General features: G+C 38.5%; 1 protein-coding gene across 13 annotated transcripts in view; it reads right to left on the minus strand.

The window, feature by feature from the left end:
* Positions 1 to 13,014, minus strand: part of Dennd1a (DENN domain containing 1A) — a 504,614-nt gene that overhangs the window by 222,185 nt on the left and 269,415 nt on the right. For all 13 annotated transcript variants that reach the window (XR_011704159.1, XM_071600929.1, XM_027944539.3 and 10 more), the window contains exon 10: positions 166 to 266. Coding sequence is in view for 12 of the 13 variants with exons in the window: in XM_071600929.1 (XP_071457030.1) it covers positions 166 to 266 (101 nt within the window). In the remaining variant the exon portion in view is untranslated. The remainder of the gene's footprint in view (positions 1 to 165; positions 267 to 13,014) is intronic.

The raw sequence follows: 13,014 nt of genomic DNA on the forward strand, positions 1-13,014 counted from the left end.
AGGCTATTTAGAAATAAAAAAGCATGCAATCAGGTGCTCTAAAACCCATGCCATTTTTGGAGTATTTTTAATTAGAGTCACCAGTGGCATTAACAGCTATAGACCTAACATTCCGGGTCCTGGAAGAGGGAAAGCAGAGGGCAGATAGATATGCAGCAGCCTTACCAGCAGTAGTCCAGTAGATGTGGAGGCAGCACGGGGATGTACACATGTTGCCAGTACATGGGGTAGAGCATTGCAGCTGCACCATGGATGCAGGCAGTCAACTGCAACAGAAGCAGAGCAGAGATTCAGAGCTAAAAAACCAAAGTGGGGGAAGCAACATATCTTAAAGAAGCTGAGAAGTATGGAGAAAATAAGTTAACCCAATCACCCTAATACAAATTTAGGAGGAGGTGGTTCTTCAAAGTGTCTATCCATCCTCCCCCACCCCCACTTTAAAGCTAACTATAAGGCTGACAGTATAGCTCAGTGGGAGAGTGCTTGCCTAGCAGGTTCCATCCCAAGCACTGTAAATGAAAAAAATCACTAATGCAAATTTAGAGCAGAAATTTTGGAAGATGGAGAAAGGGATAAAAGAAAATAAAAGTCTACATTTTCTGAAGATTATTTAACATTTCAAGGGGTTACATGAATAAGTACTTATGTTTCCTTTCCTAACAAAATTAGGATTACTATAAATACAGTATTCTTTTTGCTCTTTTTAAAAGTTAACATTTTTATGCCATTTTCCCACATCTTTAAATCTTCTTAGAAAATATCTTTTAATGATATGCAATGAATTTCACCTGTTTAACTACTCTTTTATCATTAAGTTATAAAATTGCATCAGGTCAGTATTTTTTATGTATGGTTCCTAAATGTAAAATTCAGAGGCAAAGGTCATGCATATTTTAAGGCTTATAATAAGGATAGTAACACAAATATCAGAAATATGTTAATATAATAAAAAGAGAAGGCGGGAGGCTCTTTATACTCACCCAGCCACACACTATGATGCTGGTCTTGCTGCCTGTCACCAGCACCAAGTATTGTAGGCAAGATAGTGACTTTAACTTGTATCTATCTTACTTTTATTTTTATTTATTTGATCATACTTGTATCTATCTTTATTTCTCTGATCATGACTGAGACTGAATATTTTTTGTCTTGCAGTTATTGAATACAGTTCTTAGGTAAATGGTCTATTTATATTGTTAGCCTATTTTAAAAGTGAATATCAGTATTTTAAAAATTGATTTGTAAAAAAGCACTCACTGATAATTTGCAAAGAATACCAACACTCTGTTATTTTTAAAAAATAATCTATCCTTAATTTTCTCTGCATTTCTGAGTGAAGAGAAAGTTTAAATAATTATGTAGACTAATCTTTACCTTAGTGGTGAATTCTACTACTTTCATCCTAAGACAAGTCCTCCAAAATTTCTCCCAGCATTTAACTCTTTAATCCATCTGGAATTAATTTAATGTTAAGAGCTGAGGTGATAATTTATTTTTTCCACATAGTTAATCAATTTCTCTGGCACTGTTTACTGGCTAATCTTTCCTCTCCCTATTCTCTTGACATGCCCCCTTTCTGTATCCTCTACCCTTTCATAAAGGGCTACAAATATAATAAAATCAGTATTTAATACAACTAAAAATTTAGGAAACAAAGATAATAAAAGGAATACAATTGCTACAAAATTCAATATGGCCAAAAGAGAAGGAAAAAAAACCACCTTTGGAGATATAACTATGAAGTGACAAAAGCCAACAAACACATGTTTCTTTCTGACTTTCTTCTTTAATGTTTCTTTGGTTTCTGGGAAGCCTGTTCCCAAGAGGACTTTGCTTCTTTTGGAAGCTGTTAACTGGTCTTTGCTGACAGAAGGACATTTACGTGGCGAAAGAGTGACGTGCCAAGGCCCAGTTAAAAGAATCCCAGAGGTTAGTGTAACATGAACAGCTTTAAATTGGATATTCTGCTGATGTTTCACAGTTGTGAGAGCTGTGTATTAAAGCCAGGGCGCCACTTCCCCCACCCTCCCCTTCCCTCCAGACCCTGTTCTTTAAATCAGATACAAGCTCCGAACAGGAGGGGATCCACAGTGTCAGGGAGCTGCTCCCAACGACTCTGCCAAGACTCTGAGGTCCAATCCATTCTTCCCTATCTACTTTGGTAGGTTCCCTGACAAAGGAGGCTGCCAAATGTATATACATGACTAATTCCTTCAGGATTTCTCACAGATGAAAACTCCTTGCTGGTGCTGAGTGAGAATAAACCAGCTTTACTCCAACTTGACCCTGAAATCAGTCTAGAGGGCTACACTGGCCTTTGGCCCCAGCTCTTTCTGCACTCAGCCTTTAACTAGCATCCAGAGTGCTTTCCTTAACATGCAGGGCCAGACATATATCACTTTGTACTCCAAGTCTTTGGGGTATAACTGAGATGTCTTCACCAGGTCCCAGTCTACCTGTAAAGCAGCATCTCCAACCACAGTCTCAACTGCCTTCTCCATGTTTTCCTTTGGAATATATTTGCAGATGTAGAAATAGCTATGGACTCCTTTTCCTCTCCTCTTGTTTCTACTTATCCCCCAATGTAGCCCAGACTTGTGTCCCTAGCAAACCCTTCTCTCAGGTCTCTGCACACACACTCCTCCCCTCCTCTCTGAAGTCTTGCCTTGGCTCCCCTGGATATGTGTCCCCATTATTAACTGGATTGTTACTGTCTGCAGTTTATACCCTGATTATAAAGTACACAAAGTCCCCGTCTCCCTTCATCCCCGTGTTCTCAGTGTCAAAGCACATATATAAGTGTTGTTTAATGAGATGTGTCCTGAATAAATAAAAAACAATTCCTACTTAGCATATATTCATCACAACATAAAGGTAGCTGGTGACTTGGCTTCAAGACTACTGTACCAACATTTTCATGAGTCCCACAGAGTAGGGCATATGACTCAAATTCTAAAACAATAACATGCTTAGACATACAAATATACCACTTTTGGAAAATCACTCATCCAAAAATATGCCTACTCTATAACTCTAAAACATATCAAATAAATAAAAACACTTCAAAACCTATAAGGTACTTTACAAACATAAAGTAACATCATCTCACGTTCATTTGTAATTCTCTGAAAGAGTCATTGGATAGAGAGGTCCTGTCTGAGACAAAACTTGATTAGCTTCTTTTTAACTGAAGTTGTTTGGGGTCAAAATCTTATCCTCAGGAAATGTTCTTTCCATGTGTCTGTCCTTAACCTCAAAATAAGTCTACTAAGCCAAATACCAACATTCTAAAATTACTTATCCTTGATGCAAAATAATAATAATAATAATAATTAATTAATAAAATCAAAGCTTTTAAGGTGATTGATCATTTTGTTACAGGATTTTTCTAAGGGACAAATCTCTGCAGTTGGGGTAAAATGCATTCACCCATGTGATTAAGAAAACAAACAAACAAAGCGGGGAATTGTTTGGCTCCTTTCCAAAATACTAAATAGCACAAATTATGTGCATTGTTACTTAAGAACAGCAGTTAAGCTGATTACAGGAAAAGTCTGACCATATATCTATGCTTAACCAGAAATGATGTACTATGACACACAAAATATCACTAACTACTTATTTTAAAAATAACTCTAAGTCCCATTTCTAAAAATGAAAGTCTTAAAGGACTATGCTTTTTCTTCATAGAAGACAAAAATTTTAAATAATGAAAAGTATACAATTTGGAGTGTAGTAGTCAACAAAGGGGTATTGTGAATATTTAATTAAAGTGCAAGTTGAGGAAAATGATTCTATCAAATCTCACTCAGTGGGAGAATAGAAAGATAGTATGTGTAAAATTTGCCCAAAGTCATTAGTCACAATGAATATTCATCAGAAGCCAATTATCAATCCCATTTAATGACACCCCAAAAGATTTTGCCCTGAAGCAGCTGAATAGTCTAGGACTCCAGACAAAACTAGACAAATTATACAGCCAACAGCTAGTCTAGCCGGGACACAGATTGGAAGGTAAACCACTGGTGGGTTTTTTGGCTGCACTTTAGCAAATTCTGTCCTCAATTAAAGGTGCACAAGGTCAGTTATATCTTGGAGCTTTTTATATAGCTCCATTAGGTTTCTTTGAGGCTGAGGAAGAAAAGGAGAGAAGGCAGAGGGGGTAGGACATGAATGGAGAATGATCAATGATAAAGGTAGAAAAAAAATCACAAGGACACTTTTTCTTTCTCTTATTTATTTTTTTTAGTTTAAGGTATAATGCATAGATTGTCAAGATTTCAGATTCCAATGCCTCAGTTATTCCCAATACAACTTTGCAATTTAAAATGGAATTAAAAATAAGAATCCCTCCTTAAAAAAAAAAAAAATCCCCACAGGTTAAGTGCCAGGCATCATTTTGGGGCTTGAATACTCACAAAGTACTGCTTTAAGGAAATGTGTGTGGATGCACAAGCATCCTATTCATCACATTTCACAAGTAAGGAAATGGTCTCAGAGCTGAAATAAGCTGCTTAGGGCCACTCACTAGTAAGTGATAGAACTGGGACTCACATCCAAGTCAGACTATAATGGCCACGATTTCTATAATGTATAAATCAACTTAAAAAGTGTTTGTGTGCCTATCCTGTGCCATCCACAATGCGGAGATTTCTAAAATAGATAAGATATTGTCCCTGTTGGCACTGCCCAATTATGTAGATAGGCATTTGCTTCAGTGTTGGATGGCCACATTTCTAGGATAAAATACAAGTAACAGGAAATAATCTTTTATTTATTTTTTTTTAAAACACACACAGTTTATCACATGCCTAGGGCATGAGAGTCTTAGATTAAAAAATAATCATTTTTAAAACAAACAGATCTGATCATTTCCTGAGGATTAGTAACATTTAACTAAGGTGTTGTAGTGTCTTTAATCCACAGGAAATTCTAGACAAGAAACTAATGACTGTTAGTCAAAGGGAAAGGTTTATATGACATTGTGGGCACACATATCTGAAATACTGGTTTAAAAGTAGTTGAAAGTCTGTGTTTCTGGCATGTTCTCATTCACATACTTGCAGAGTCTTCTACTAACTCTCTTTTTGATCTGAACAAGCTTCCTCTCCTGGGTCTCAATTTCTCCAATATGTAAAATGAAAGGCTAGCTACAAGATTCCTATGGAAGTTGACTATTCCTCCTCTGCCCCCATTTACCCTCTTCAGATATACTGACTGAATATAAGTCTATCTCAAAGTTGGTCTCGCTTCCTCCTCTCTGCAGCTACAGAGGCCTATCCCAAATTCATGAGCTAAGAACCATCTTCTATCAGCCACCCCATTTCCATCAGTTGACTGTGGAGGGCACAGCTTTCCTCTGAGCCACTGATGTGCTCAAGATCTTAGAGAAGATGCTCTTAGGAGACTAGGGCCATGATGCTCCAGATTCAAGTCCCACAAAGACAGAGACCCCACTGGAAGCCTTTTCTGATCCCCCATCATGTTGACACTGAGTGGGAGCCATATAGATATTTGGGGAATGTGAGCATGCCTCCAACTGAGTGTCATGAGAAATAATAAGTGATATTACCAGACAGATCATGAATTGCAGTTGTTTAATAAAACACAACATTTCTTAAAAAAAAAAAAGTGTTGAGATCCCAGTTCTAAAACCTGGCAGAGGAAAAAAAAAAAATCAGATGGTCACAGTCATTCTTCACATTCTAGAATTCAGAATGTTAAACAATCAAACTGACACCTGCTTCACTGTTAGAGGCATCTGACTTTCCCCTCTGAGCCTAAACAAAGGGTAGAGGAAAAATATGAGCCTGATAAAACAAAGGGTAGAGGAAAAAATGCCAGATTACCAGCTTTAAAGTTAAGATATTTTTAAGTCTATTTCAACCAAGAATCATCCTAGTTGTAGAAGATGTAGAGTGTTTTACAGATGTTGTTAGCTTTCTCAACTTGAGAATTAGATTATTTTATTAAACTATAAGCCATCTTTGTAGTCATCAGGAAATAAATGGTACCATGATTCAAACAGTATTGTGTGGTTTTTTTAAAATTATGATTTATTCTCAAATGGAAAATCCACTGTAAAATCAGCAAACAATTTTAAGCAAAATCAGCAGAGACTTTATAAATTAGCTTAGGTCAATATTATGCTAAGTGAAGTAAGCAATCCCAAAAAAACAAATGCCAAATGTTTTCTTTGATATGAGGCTGCTGATCCATAATGGGGATGGGGCGCATGGAAGGAATGGAACTTCAGACAGGGCAAAGGGGAAAGAGGAAAAGGGAAGGGGCACAGGTAGGAAAGATGGTGGAATGAGATGGACATCATTACCCCAAGTACATGTATGAAGACATGAATGGTGTGACTCTACTTTGTGTACAACCAGAGACATGAAAAATTGTGCTCTATATGTGCACTATGAATTGAAATACATTCTGCTGCCATTTATAACAAATTAGAATAAATGAAAAAAATTAGCCTAGGTCAACCCTTCCATAGGTCTGAGAAAAACCTTTAATTATAAATAGTTCAGCATGTTTCAATTGTGCTTATTATATCTGTCAGGGGAAGAGCTGGCTTTTAAGAAACTATCAAAGATGGTTTAGCAGAGAGGCAACTTTGAAAGTCTCAGAAATCAAAGAAACTTCCACTAGTCTAGACAGATGCCAGATGTGTTAATGGAAATAAGGAAAAGAGCAAAGAATGCCCTGCTTTTCTTAGAAGTGAAGATGCAGTGCTTCTTTTTAGAGGGACAGGGGGAGCAATGTTTCTTTAAGCAGTTTCTCTTTTAGTTTGGTGGGATTCATCTTACCTCCTCTTTTTCTACTATCTTTTGGAGGAAAGAGAAAGAAAACCAAACAAACAAAAACACCAACATGGAGTCCAACAGATACCTTCCCCCAAGAGCAGTATCATCCAAAGTCAAGGGGAGGCTTACTCAGGAAAGCATTGGCCTACTGAATCACTTCTCTTTCCTAAAGCTACCTACTAGCTAGAGTAATTAGAGTAAGTTATTAACCAGAATAATAAGCTTTCCTGCCAAGATCTGACACTTCAAAACATCAAAGCAACTAGAACTGCCAGAGAAAAGCTTTAGCTACCAAAGCAAAGGCAGAATCTATGGTGTGGTAAACTGTAAAGAAGTTCATTGTACCAGGAGTGGAGAAAGAGCTTTCTTTTAACCTTCTAGGTGAAAAAGGAAAAGGCAAGGTTACATGGGGATTGATAACAATTTACTGAAATACAGGGACAGCAGTCCCCATTAGGCAGCCAGTCCCCCATTCTGCATCTGTGACAGGCATTACTAACTGATCATGGGGTTGGGATATGGCTGGGCATCCCTCCTGACATGCATCTGTTGTCAATGAATCAAAGTTCAAACTCAAGGAGACCTTTGTTTGCCAACTCAAGTTAGTATATATGATTATTTATATTTCTTTATAAATATTTGTAAGATATATATATATATATATATATTTGAAATATTTGTAAAACATATTAAGCTAATGGTTTATAATATTGCTTTATTAAGTAATAACATTTTTAAAGGAAAGTAAACATAACTGAACATGGAGTCAGGAGTACCTGTTTATAAGGGACTCATACACAAAGAAGGAACTAAGGAACCTTTGTGTGGTGCGTTGCTAAATCTGATGTATGGAGGGAAAAAAGGATCCCCCCTGTAGAGTTTTGTTGTGCAAATAAAACCTTAGAGAAGGACAATAAACTCAGAAAGATGAAAGCCATAAAATAGCCCCTATCATAATCACTTAACTAGCATTTACTATATGCCAAACATGGAGGATAGTACTTCACATATATTCAATCCTTTTAATCTTCACAGCAGCCCTAAGGTAAGTAGCCTCACTGTTCTGTTTTACAGATGAGGAAACTTGCATAAGGTCCACAGAGCTCAAGGCGGAGCTAGAACATGAACTGAGTGAAGTCAGGCTCCCAAATCTGTGCTCTAAGTTCAAGTGAAACTGCCTCTGTGCTCTGATCTGTATTAATCTGACAATTACTAAGTATCCATTATGGGTATGCCATGCCCTGGAGCAATTTCAATAGAGAGAGAAAGATCAAAATGCAAACAATCAACTTCAACACAAAAGCATTATGAAAGAGGTGCTATAATGGAGGTTTGAGTGTGTCAGCATATAAAGAAGGAATCCCTAATTCTGCCTGGGGCAAGCATTGGGTGGCACAGACTGTGAAGGCAGAGCTCTTCAATTCTGGAGGACAACAGTGACATTGCTGTGCTGTTCTCTGGGGATGGGGGGAACCAGGTGGAATGGTGGGTCAAGGGAAGGTGGAAGCTCACTAGGTCACTCAGATCTATGTAGTGATGACTGCAAAGACTTGAATAAGAAATGACCATTGACTCAATGAGTAAGTGACTAGTGAGAGGGAGTGGGTACGCAAAACCCCTCATATTGACATGACTGTCCTCTGTGGCACGGATTCCCTCCCATCCACTGTCACCAGTTGCGCGTGTGGAATCTGAGCACTCTCCATGGTCTCTATTACTCTCCAGCTTGGGGATTATTGCCCACAAAGATGAGGTTCTGTGTCAAATGATATTTACTGGATTAGTAGTATGTGCCCAGTGCTGGTTTAGTTTTTCATATCTATGCTCATGAATCTTTCATACTCCCATTTTTACAGAAGAGGGCAAAGAGACTCCAAAGGTCAACTTGCTCACAATCTTATGGCTAGAAAGTGGTTCAGGGAGGATTAAGTACATGGCAGAGGCAGAAACTAAACAAAACTATCCTGCCTCAAAATCTGATGCCCTCTCCCCTGACCCCCTCTCCCTTGACCCCAAAGTTAATGTCCTCTGTCTTGGGAAAAGGTATCACAATAGGATATCTGTGAGCCTAGCTGGATGTCTTGTGTAGCCATCAAGGTAGCAGCAAAGCAAAACTGTGAATTTTTACAAGTCTCTATCAAACTGCAATGACCTAATCTCATAACCCACTGTCTTGAGTAGTCTACCAAAGAGACCATAGCTACTGCCTGCAGAAACAACACAACAAAATTATGCCCTTGCCCCAGTGACTTAGTACATAGTAGGTCTTCATGTTTCCATAATGAAAGCCTCAGAGATGTCTGCCAAAGTGGGTGCCATTTAGGGATTTTCGAGTTCATTAAGATGTAAGTGATTTGGATGTAATCCATTAGTGTTTTTTGGTAGAGCTTTGATTCATAAGAGCCATATAAGAAAAAATCAGTTCTATAATTTAAAGAATATACAAATTTATTTCACAAATTCCCCACATTACTAAAATAATAAAAATTTTAGGTCTTTTTTTAATGAAATGGCTAAAAAGAAATATCACTTTTCTAGATGTATTATATACATGCTCTAGATGTCCATCACACTGATGGACTGCATTGGCATTCCATAACATTACTGAGAGCTTGAATATATTATATTTAGCAGTGTCCTTCTCTAGTCTATCCATGACCAAAATCGAAGCTCTGCCAAAAAAGAAGATGAAGAAAAACAAAGAATTTTTTAAAGTGCTAGTCTATACTCATAAAAGCCTTCTACAGAAATGTAATCAGTCTCGATTATGTAGCCTCAAAATGAAAATAAGTCTAATGATGCAAAATAACAACTGCCAATAAAGAATTTAATTTAATTTTTTTTTTTTTTTTTTGGGCTTAGAGAACTGACTATTCAGTGGCTCTAAATCTGGTCTGCCTGCTGATCATTTGGGAAACCTTAAAAAACATAAATTCCCTGGTTCCATGCTAGATATTTTGAATCAGAATGTCTGGAAGTACTGCTACGAATCTACATTTTTAAAAAGTTCTCTGGGAATCCTGAATAATCTGAATCTTACAAAGTAGGTGCTCAAAGTTTGTTGAAGCAATGGCAAAACATGCAGGAAAGGAAGGTAAAAACCAAAAGGAGACCTTGGCTGGTTGAAGTTACATCAAAAGATCACAAATTAAACTGAATGCTCTATATTATACAGTCTCTAGAATATCTCAAGATTCTCTTCATTCTGGTTATAGTTCAATGTGAACATGAGAAACTCAACTCACACATAATTAAATGAGTATAGTTAAAAGGCAGTTAATTTTATATACATTTTTAAAAAAAACATAGAAAAACCACATAAATAAAGCATACCATTTTTTCCCCTATTTCCTGTCAGTGGAGGTTCCTTTCATTTATCTTTAACTGTTTTTAATATTCTCTGAGCCACAATAAAATTTTATGTAATGGAGATTAGAGAGGCTACGCTATTTGCAAGTTTGGCTGCAGAGTCTGTATTTCATGCCACTTCATTACATTTTGTTAAGGATTTCCCTCTTCACCAAAAGGATTAGTTTTCTTCTCACTTCTTTGAATTCTCTTCTTAGGTTGTTGGTGTGAACTAGGTTAATCTCTCTCTCTTTTAACATATAAAAGATGAACAAACAAAATGTTCGATTTATTTTATTTTTTAAATAGAAAACTAAATTTAGTCTTAGAATTCTCTGTTTGGGAAGTTTCCAGTTACAAGGTCTTGGCTTCCCTTGAGCACAGTTTGAAACAAAATAATGCAGTTTGTTCCTACGGCTGGAACATGCAGAGTGGAGCGTGCAGGCAAAGAGGCTCTGGCTCAGCTCCAGTATTTCAAACCTTCTTAAACTGCCACTCTCATCTCTGCTTCAAGGGCTGCAGATAAGCAAACAGGATTAGTTTTTTCTTGTCCAGAAGAACTAGAAAAGCATTGTACACATGATTAGTGTCCAGTTCACTACATGGGCTGGCACAGTCATAGCAACGTAAAGTTCGCTGGGAAAGAGGTAGAAAAGCCAAATCTGAAAAACTGCCCTGACCACAAACTGGCCCCTTCTTAGGTCATAAGACCAGATGGTGCTCAGACAATAGAAGCTGTCAGTGGGAGTGGATAGGACAGGATGGGGGCAAAGTTGGGAAAATATCCAGGACTTCCCTTGAATACTAAAGCATGTATTGAGGCACTGGTGAGAAGACCCAGTTATCACCCACCCCTCCTTGGGCCACGGATACCTGGGTCCTGCTCAAGTCCCACATTCTCCAGGACAAATTTGCATTTACCTAGTTAAGAAGAAACTGACAGGGAAATGATATTCAGTTATTTTCCCCTGTGCCTAAGTAAGTTACCACCAGAAAAGCATTAACTTTTTCATAGGTATGGGAGCCACAAAAATAATTGGGTGTGGAGGTTCAGTTAATTAGGTAATGGTCTTGCCGATAAACAGTAGTTCCTTCCTAAGAACTTGTTTTAAAAAGCATACATTGGATATGACAAAAATATATTACTCAGGAAAGTAAATATGCTTTTGTCATACCTTAGCTAGGTCTTCTCAATTTTTGAAACTTCTTCCAGTACCCTTAAATTATAAAGGGGGCAAATAGAGCTGAAACACACAAGAGCTAGAAGGAGGTGTAGCACACATATTCCGAAGCCACAGTGAGTCAGAGTGGATCTGGCCAGGGTCCCACCAGGGCCATGCTCAGGGCAGATGATGCAGGCTGGGCAGGGAGATGGCAGAGTGGAATAATGTGCAGACAGTGGGCAGACTGAACAACATTTGAGAAACAGGGCTTTGGCTTACAGAGTACATGTGTCAGTTAGAAAACTGCACATTGGCCTTTTGTTGCTTCCCTGGTGCCTGGAGTGGCGCTGGCTGCATGCAAGGGCTTTGTTTAAATCTCAAGGGGAAATGCCAGGCATGGTGGCGTATGCGTGTAATCCCAGCAACTCAGGAGGCTGAGGCAGAAGAACTGTAAGTTGGAGACCATTCTCCAATTTAGCAAGGCCCTGAGCAACTTAGTGAGACCTTGTCTCAAAATAAAAAAATAAAAAGAGCTGTGGATGGGGACTGGTACTGTGGCTCAGTGGTAGAGCACATGCCTGGCATGTGTGAGGCCCTAGGTTCAATCCTCAGAACCACATATAAATAAACAAAGTGAAAAATCCATTGGCAACTAAAAAAAAAAAAAAAAAAAAGTTGGGGATGTGGCTCAGTGGTAAAGCATCCCTGGGTTCAATCCCTACTATCAAACAAAGAAAAACTAAAGGGAAGAGCTTGAATGTGCAAGCAAAAGCAATGGCCAAGCTGAGATTATTGCTGTCATTCAGACCCACGGTCAACAGAATCATGCCAAGAATATTTCTCCGAGTGCAAGTGTCCGAGTGAACTCATGACAAATGGAAAGTTACCAAGGAGGCAGTATGAGGCAGCCAAAAGGATTTTGGCCTGGAGCCAAGAAAAGTGGGTTTTAATTCTATCCCTGCAGCTCATTTTAGATAGGACACTTCAACTTTCTGGGTGTCAATAGTCTCATATGCAAAAGGAGGACAAAGTAGACCAGCTTCTGGGGCTGATGCAAGAACTAATCACATATATATGACTGCTCAATGCCTGGGACGTAGTGTGAGGCTCAGAAAGGTTAACTTGAAAGAACTTTAGGAGTGGGGGAACCAGGGCTGACCACATAGAGTACTCAGCATGCATCTAAACAAGGGTTTACACATGCTTATTCTGCCCATGCTACCAACATGCCTCTCTAAGAGTTCTGAAGTTATTTATAAGCTACGCAAGAAATGCCTCTCATTATTATAAAATCTGGTCTTATTTTTCAGCCAAACCAGCATTACCCTGCCCCACCTATCCTTATCCACCAGCTTTGGCTCAGCGTCTCTTCTGGCTTTTTACAAGAATTTTCAAATTATTCCTTCAGGAGGAGGGACAGTACTAACAATGTGTCCCTGGCTCTTGTGACAATTCCTGTACAAGGGTTCTAAAAATAGTGTTGAGGAGTGGCACCGAGTAAACAACCTGGTCACCAATGCAAACACTTGGGCTAAGATTCATTTGTCTGTGTAATTCCCAGAAGTTCCTTCCTTTCCTGAAACCAAAGCATCCCTCCCCCGACACCAGGTCAAAATGGTTGATATGCATGGCTCTTTCTCCCACTGACTGGTATGTGACGTTGGGCAGGTTATTTCACCTCCCCGATGGATAGG

This window comes from Marmota flaviventris, chromosome 13 (assembly GCF_047511675.1).
Source record: "Marmota flaviventris isolate mMarFla1 chromosome 13, mMarFla1.hap1, whole genome shotgun sequence".
Taxonomy (NCBI): domain Eukaryota; kingdom Metazoa; phylum Chordata; class Mammalia; order Rodentia; family Sciuridae; genus Marmota; species Marmota flaviventris.